General features: G+C 37.3%; 1 protein-coding gene across 2 annotated transcripts; it reads left to right on the top strand.

Moving 5' to 3' along the window:
* The first annotated feature begins 984 nt into the window (after window positions 1-984).
* On the top strand, window positions 985-8,430 carry LOC132049650 (tRNAse Z TRZ4, mitochondrial-like). 2 transcript variants are annotated; one of them, XM_059440523.1, is made up of 11 exons: window positions 985-1,013; window positions 1,150-1,218; window positions 5,044-5,133; window positions 6,062-6,106; window positions 6,191-6,245; window positions 6,423-6,478; window positions 6,595-6,990; window positions 7,095-7,363; window positions 7,436-7,571; window positions 7,675-7,713; window positions 7,812-8,430. In XM_059440523.1, the coding sequence occupies exons 2-11, from the start codon at window positions 1,165-1,167 to the stop codon at window positions 7,866-7,868; spliced, it is 1,197 nt and encodes a 398-aa protein (XP_059296506.1). In that variant the 5' UTR covers window positions 985-1,013; window positions 1,150-1,164; the 3' UTR covers window positions 7,869-8,430. The 2 variants fall into 2 exon arrangements, with proteins under 2 accessions (XP_059296506.1, XP_059296505.1); XM_059440522.1 differs by lacking the exon at window positions 985-1,013 and having other exon boundaries at window positions 1,035-1,218.
* The last annotated feature ends 6 nt before the right edge of the window (window positions 8,431-8,436 follow it).

Consider the following 8,436-nt stretch of genomic DNA (forward strand, 5'->3'; position numbering starts at 1 on the left):
AATTGTCAGTAATCAAACATCAAACCTAATATCATTATATCCCCTTACCCTCGAAGTTTAGACTAATAGTCGAGTGTTACACGTGATAAGTCTATTTCTTCACTATATTCTCTTGGGATTCTACCCCAACCTTATTGGGTTCTATATTTGACAACGACCGCTTACTCCTTATAATAAAGGTGTAATTTGGGCGTATCAGGAGTTCCATGATTGGTGGAAGTGTGGTGAGTATGTTCCGTGGATGCATCATATCTTAGTAAATGAACTGGATAGAAAGCTCTAAGGCTAAAAATCAGGAATTAGACGTTAGTGTAAATGAGGAGATAAGACTTAATTAATTGGCCTAAGGGAATACGAAATAGGACTACATTTGACTAGTCGGATAACCGGTATTACTGTGGGAATAAGAGAATTGAAATAATTAGGAGTATAGAGGTGAGTACGTATCGGTGTAATAATCTATATAGGGAGTCTTGAAGGCGCCCGTTGACTTATCTGCTTATCTTATTGATTTTATATTGTGTTGCGTGAACTAATCTTAGTCGACCTATGATGCTTACCAGTACGTGTGGTGTATTGATACTACTCTTGCTACATTTCTTTTGGGGTGTAGGTGTGTTACAGGTTATAAGTTGAAGTTTCTCTCCGTGGATTCCGGACATCTTCCTACAGTCTTGCTCATCTCATTCCAAGCAGAGGCTGTGTCATTTATTTTGTTAGTCCTTGCGTAATAAGAGCTCTTGTACCTGTCTAGACTAGATCCCGGGGATTTTTCAGTTTCTTGTATCAATAACAGAGTCATCCCGAGTATTTACTTTTAATTTGTGATTGATAAGTATTTTGTTATTAACAAAACTATTTGAACATTGGGTTTGTTGGTAAAGGTTCACCTACTAAGTAGTAATATGGTAGGTGCCTGCACGGGCCGTAATTTGGGTCGTGATAGTTGGTATCAAAGCCTAGGTTACCGATCTCACAAATACAGTCCTCTCCATCAATTTCTCCACTAAATTGTATGTTTCTCCTTCCCCCCTTCTCTAAATATAAACACAGACTTAGTTAATTAAATTAAATTATACTTAGTGTTGTTTTCTACCTTGTGTTTTAGTATGAAGATTCATAACATAATGCACTTGTTGTTCTACACAGGTCCAGGTTTCGCCAATGTCTAAGCCCAAAAATAATGTTCCCCGCGAAAATACAGAAGCCTATGTCCAGGTTTTTTTTTAAATTTTTTTTTCTATATTTGTGCAGTGCTTTTGTTAATTTTATTTATCTCTTCAGCATACTTACTTGCTTAAACTTGTTTGCTCGGATTTGAAGGTGCCAAAAGGGGGAAAAAAAAATAATGGAATAGTAACTAAAAGTTTCACTTTTTACAGTAAAACGAGTCAGTCATAATCTCTAGGAACTAAAAAAAGAGTGTTTTTTTATGTCAAAAGGGGTTTGACAACTTATATATATGAGGGAAAAAAATCGCACGAGGCTTGACTAGTGCGGGTTATCTCTCTTGTGTGGTTTGCGAGCTATTGCGCAGGAGTTGGGTTTACCTGTGCGCACCTTTGTAGCGGCTGCGGGTTCCATGTCATAAAAAAAAATTACCCTAGGGTTCAATTGACACTGATCTCGAGGAATTTCTTTGATTAAAAAAAAACATAATGAGACTTTTTTTTTTTTGATGAAGTGGAATATTATTAACAAAAACATCACGAAGAATACTTTGTTTTTTTTTTATGAAGTAAGTGGGATATTATTAACAAAAGCATCATGAAGATGCATAGATTACAAAAGAAAGAAAACATAGAGTATACTATAGTCAAACGGATGAACCAGAACAGAAGTATGTTGGTAAAAGAGGAAGAAACGATCATTAGAATGGTTGTAGATGAATAAATTAATCTTGGTGAGACATCGATATTATTCTCAGATTTGTTGCTGTACAAGCTGTGTTGGTTAACCGCTCTAGTCGCTAAAATCTTATATACTAGTCAGGATACAAATGCTTTTGCCTTGCTGAACCGTTACACATCAGGAAGTTTTCTTTGGAAGAAATCTGAAAGAGTAAAAGACCAAATTTCTACCGACCTGAATATTGTAACATGTGGTCTAATAGGTATGAGGACTTTTTTTATGTAGCAGTGTGTATAGTAATTTAAATCTTGTAGCCTGGAGCTAAATGCCCTTGAATAGATTTCTTAGAGTTTCTTCCCATGTGTCCTAGCGTTGGTGGACAGAGTTATTTGGTACCTGTTGCTGGTAGGAGGTGGTAGGTATCCCTAGAATTAGCCGAGGTGTGCGCAAGCTGTGCTGGGACACCGCGGTTATAAAAAAATGATTTCTTAGAGTTTCTCTTGGGTCATTAATTGTCGTGCTTCTCATGGAATTTCTGACTCTTTCTGCATCACTTAGTCTCTTGTCCGATTATATTCAAACTGCGACCGTTATTTGTTTATGGAGAATTGGAGATTGCACCTGATTCGTGTATAACTTCACTTGTTTAGTTGAGGGGTTGGAACCTAGAGTTCACATGTCCTCTGTTTTAATCTATTGGTAAACTCTCCTTACCTAAAGAGAACCAGTTAAACTGAAGTACTCAAAACGAAGCTGTTGCTGGTGGTTCTGACATGTTTTGTTTGTTTCCTAGTATGCCCCTTTACATCATGTGTATTACCTTCTAATTTATTTCTTAAGCATCCATGGGATGCAACCGATAATCATTTCACGTGAAGTCCCCGAAAAACAGAAAGCATGCAGCAGAAGTCCTAAACAACATGTCTGTTACACACCCTCTCAATTCTATTTCCTCCCTCGCTTTCTCCTCTTCTTCTTCGTTGTCCTTCCGTTAGATCCTAGTTGAAGGAAAATTGCAAGAAAGAATCAATTGGAACCCTAAATGAGAAGTCAAAAAGATAGAGAGAGAGGGGGAGAGGGAGAGATTTTGGGGGGGAGGGTGTGTGGATAAGGTGTGTGAGAGAAAACTGAAAGTTTGTATTGAAAATGAAAAATGAATCTTCTGTGCAGATCAGTGAGCTATTTATAGTTACAGGGAACTGAGCAAATAAAATACAGAAATCCATCCCGAGCCCTGGGACAAAGAAATGGTTAAGGTCTCTCTTAGAAAAATGTAAAAGAACACCAAGTTCAGTTGGGGATTTAAGTACAAAAAATAAAAATAAAAATTAAGTATGAGTTTTAGTGGAAAAGGCGCTAATGAAGAAGAAATAGAAAATATATACTCACTTATTTGACTGGACATGGAGTTTAAGAAAAAAGAGAAGACTTTTGAACTTGTGGTGTAAAATGCAACCCATAGAGAGATATTACATCTGCCATGTTGCTAGTCTCCTTTCCATTTTTCCAATGACTCTGTTCCAAATTTCAACAGATTTGAATTTGGCACCTAGGGGCAATCCCAGGTAGGTGGTTGGAAAGAAACCAGTTTTGCAACTTAGGATTTTTGCCAGTTCTTCTAAATTGGAAACATCATTAACAGGGTATATGATGCTTTTGTTCATGTTGATGTGTAATCCAGAAATGGTTTCAAAGACCAGAAGAGCAAGTTGAGATTGGACACCTGATGTCTGTCTGATCCACAAAAGATCAAAGTTTCATCTGCATACACTAGATGAGAAATAGTAACTGTGGTGGCTGGATTCCTGCCTATCTGGAAACCATGAATCCATTGTAGTTCTTTTGCTTTATCCAACAACTGAGTGAGACCCTCCATGACAAGTATAAAAAGAAAAGTGGAGAGGGGATCTCCTTGTCTAAGATCCTTGTGTGGAGAGAAGAAACCCGCTTCTGTTTATCAAGACAGAGTATTTCACTGTTGATATGGAGAAGTAAATCCACCTTATCCACCTATCTCCAAAGCCCATCTTCTTTAGGATGTTGACTAAGTAAGACCAATTTAATTGATCAAAAGCTTTTTCAAAAAAATAAATCTTTTAATAACTGAGAAATCTGCTATTTCTAACTTTGTATGAATAATGCAGTATTATCAAAGGTTCACTTCACTTAAGCCTTGAAGCTAAGTACAAAAACTGGCAGATCACTTCGCATTGGTTAGGCATAGTTCCAATCTAGGCACCAAGGCGAAAAAGGTGTGTCTCATCACCCATTGGCCCATTCTTGAAGAGGACAACGCTAAAAAATAACTGCTCCCTCCGTCCCTATTTAGGCAACCAATCTTCGGGAAATTGCTTCATCATCAAGATTTTTTTTTTTAATGTCACACCAAATGCGCTGAAGCGTGGCTCTTTTGAAAAAATTCTGTGCACCATTATGCAAATAAGAGAAATACCCTCTTTAGAGATCATAATATCGACCATAATATTCTCCTTAAATGCTTTTCTAGAGTCTTTGATTTGATGTGTCTAGACCGTTGGATGTTTAGTTTGGTAACTCTGATCCTCACCTGAGCTTCCATGTAATTTTATTTTCTATTGTATGTTAGTGGCATGTCCTTTTAATTTCTTTGCTTCTTTACGAGGTGTGGACACAATTTTACTAACTCGTGAAGTGATGGTGTGCAACCCATGTGCACTACAAAAATTGTCCATTTTTAATTCTGAAAATACGTGAGCATTAATTTCAAAATCTTCAGACAATTGGAGGAAGTACGTGAAGACATCTATAAAGCATTTTAGGTCCCCTCTAACACCCTTTGACATGTCTAACCCGATTCTTGAATTTGCATGTGAACTGAGTATTGAACAATCGAGTCTGACAGTCCACACAAAATTGACAAGGGAAGAGTTTGTGCCTTCATCTCAAAACCTTAAAGCAATACATGAATACCCCCAGACCCTTATAAGCGGTTTGCATACCTACATATCCTTATCATCTATAAAGTATACAAAAACATAACTATCTCTGATGAATAACTTTTCCTTACAAAAAAAATATATCTGTCTCATGAATTATTAATTACCTTTAAGTCTTAGCTGAAAAGGGATGCCCTCATATTTCTTTGTTTTTTTGCCTTTATATCTATTCTCTTTCATTTTGTAGTAGTAATTGCTACTTTCCTGTTTATTACAGATTTTAGGGACAGGAATGGATACCCACGAAACATCCCCGTCTGTTCTGCTCTTCTTTAACAAGGAAAGATTCATATTTAACGCTGGAGAGGTAACTCTTGAGTGATAGTAATATCTATTACCCACTACATCTTTTTATCGGAGAGTAGATTAGGGCTTACTTCAACTTGCCTGCTATTTCGTTATGTTTCTAAAAGTATGGTTATTGAAGTTGAGGATATTCATTAGATGATACTTCAGAATGTTATAGTATTAAGTATTAACAGTGACATGCTGAGTTGAAAATATGTCTTAACTCTGTTTATGCTTCACCCTTGTGAGCCATTTCATGCTTATCTTAAGAATTCTCGCTTCCCCAAATATTCTCATTCCTAGTAATTTTCGCATCTTGATTGTGCAATACAATTTAATTCGAAAGCTCTAGGAACAAGCAGCTTGGAGATGCCAACACAATGCTATTTTCGAATTATGGGCGTTTGTTGGCAAAGTATAATGAGTAGAAGTATTCTGTTCAAATTCATTCTTTTAGTAAATTGATAGAATGCTTAAACCCAAGATTCCCTGTTAACCTCAAGTTAGTTTGCTGAAGTAAAGATCCCGATTCAACTCTTGGTTGAACTGAATTGATTGCTTTATGTGAAAATCTAATCTGGACTGTTGGTGCGGTATCTGCTAGTTCACTGTCAACAGGTGAACATTCCAAGTTTTTTGTTTTTTGGGGAGCTTGGAAGAGGGCGTGTGACACTTGCTGTCATTGTTTTCCACATTCAGTAGAATAGTGACAACTTTTCCTTGTGGTTTTTAGTTGAAATAGTTTTCTGTAATAAGAATTGAAGCTCTGCATTTTGTATTCTAAAAAAAAAAAAAAAAAAAAAAAAAAAAAAACTTGTTCTGCAGAGCAAATATTATCCACTTGTTTAAAATTAAAAAAGAAGTTGTTACCCGCTTGTGGGAGTTGTCTAGTTAGTTCTAAGAACACTTGTAAGGCGTTATTCCTCAAAGCATTACTTATGTTGCAGGGATTACAACGCTTCTGTACAGAGCATAAGATAAAATTATCTCAGGTATGTCTCACATGCACGATTTCAGTTTCAAAGTACAACAGTAATTGGTCACTGCTTTTGTGGACATAAACAATCGATTTACAGGTAGACCACATATGTCTGACTCGTGTCTGCTCAGAGACAGCAGGTGGACTTCCAGGTTTGCATCTCGACCTTCGGGGAATGAACTAATTTTTAAAGCCATAAATTGTTTTGTCCCTTTGTTTTCTTAGGAAATTAAAATTGATTATCTATGTGGTACAATTTATGACAATTTCCATGAGTCAAATCTCTCATGAAATCTTTTCCTCATGATCCCTATTTCACCATTTCTCAGGCTTGCTATTAACTTTGGCTGGCATGAACAATGGTAGTCCTGAGAGTACTGGGCATGTGAGTACCAGTCCAGTGCTTACCTCCCCTATTTTTCATATGTTACTTATCATTAAAATGAACAGCGACAGTGGTGCTACTACTTACTGAAAAAACATCTCTACTAATCCTTTAAGGTCGACATATGGGGTCCTCCAAATCTAGATTTATTGGTTAATGCAATGAAGAATTTTGTCCCTCATGCTACCATGGTCAACAAACATATCATCCCAGACAACATTAAGGTTCATGAAAATGGATCTGCATTAGCTCCCTCTTTACATATGCTGGAGCTGAAAGATAAACACAAGTTCAAGGCAGTTAGTATATCAGCTATTCTCCTATCACCGACTCAGTTGGCTGGATCTCATTTTAGGCCAAATGATGCCTCCATTGTATATATTTGTAAACTACATGACATCAGGGGGAATTTTGATCCCGAAAAGGTTAAAGCTTGCGGACTTAAACAAGGGAGAAAACTTGCAGAATTGGAGAAGGGGTTCAATGTGAAGTCAGATCTTCTGGATATCGAGGTCAGTTCTACTCTCATTAGAACTAATATATAGACTTTGAATCTGCCGTACTTGTGCCTTTGAAGCTACTAAATTGCAGCTGACTTTCATTTTGCCTCGTTCAGGTCCATCCAGATGATGTTATAGGTCCACCTATTCCTGGTCCCATTGTACTGATTGTTGACTGTCCAACAGAACCTCATGCACAAGAGTTACTCTCTGCACAAGCCCTTGATGCCTATTATACAGATCCCCAAAGCAACTCCCCAGAGGCCACCAAGGTTGTGAACTGCATCATTCATTTGAGCCCTGCTACAGTCGTCAGCACTCCAGTCTATGAGAAATGGATGAGCAAATTTGGTTCCGCCCAACATATTATGGCAAGAACTACAAGGTCTGTAACTCCTCTTAATGCTTATTTTAATTTTTTCCATATCAACACTGGTTCATAGTCATTCTCTCACAGGAAGCATGAAACAACTCCAATTCTAGTATCTAGTGCTAGAATCGCTACAAGACTGCATTATTTGTGTCCTCAGCTTTTTCCAGCTCCTAGTCTTCCTTCTGTTCAGAATGACGATGTTGCAGCACCAAATTTCAAGGTACCAGTGGAGCTTTGTTTTAAGCTCTAAAAGTTGATAGTCACTTGTGAGACATCTTTAAAAGTCGAGGAAAGCTTGTGATATATGATACTTGTCTTTGCAGGGTTCAGTTTGTGGCATATCTGCTGAAAATCTCTTAAAGGTATTGTTGACTCCAATTTTCCAGATTATTTTGTTTAGAAAGGTTAACTGTATTATAAATCATCAGCATAATGGATGTGCTACAAACTATATTTACAGTTCAAAAGGAGCAAGAGTATATCCTTGTGCTTCCTACAACAACTATATGATAGCTAAGAGTGAATCAGCATCTTCCAGCTATTCTTCTTTACACCAAAAATGAATCAAAAGCAAGCAGTTCATTTTGATTTCCTGCACAGGCCTGGGTCTTTCTTCCAAAACATCTTGCATTTCTTTCCTTCCATACGGTCCACCATATACAAGCAGGAACTGTTTTCCACCATTTCTTCTGCCTAAAAGATCCCCCAGTATCCAGCATGGTAACAGATCTCTTGTGGACTTTGGCATAGTCCACTAAATACCTTTCATGTTTAAAGGGAGTTGCCAGATCTGGTAAGCGGTTCCACTGTAGAAAAAGATGGTTTATACGATCTGATTTCATTTCGCACAAGTAGCATCTTGAGCACAGCTGCATTTTCTCTCTCTTAAGTTTTCTCGAGTCATACATGTTTCCTTGTAAATGTTCTCTGCATAACAATCTATCTTCAGTTGTGGTAATGGCTTGTACATGTTCTAAACTTCTGAAAGATTCAGCAATTTGAGTAACTTCTCAGTCATTGAAAAGTCTTCTAAAGTTTAAATTCCAACCCCGCTGTAGCATCAGCTGCTGGTTCAAACAAAACAA

Source organism: Lycium ferocissimum, chromosome 3, assembly GCF_029784015.1.
Source record: "Lycium ferocissimum isolate CSIRO_LF1 chromosome 3, AGI_CSIRO_Lferr_CH_V1, whole genome shotgun sequence".
NCBI lineage: Eukaryota > Viridiplantae > Streptophyta > Magnoliopsida > Solanales > Solanaceae > Lycium > Lycium ferocissimum.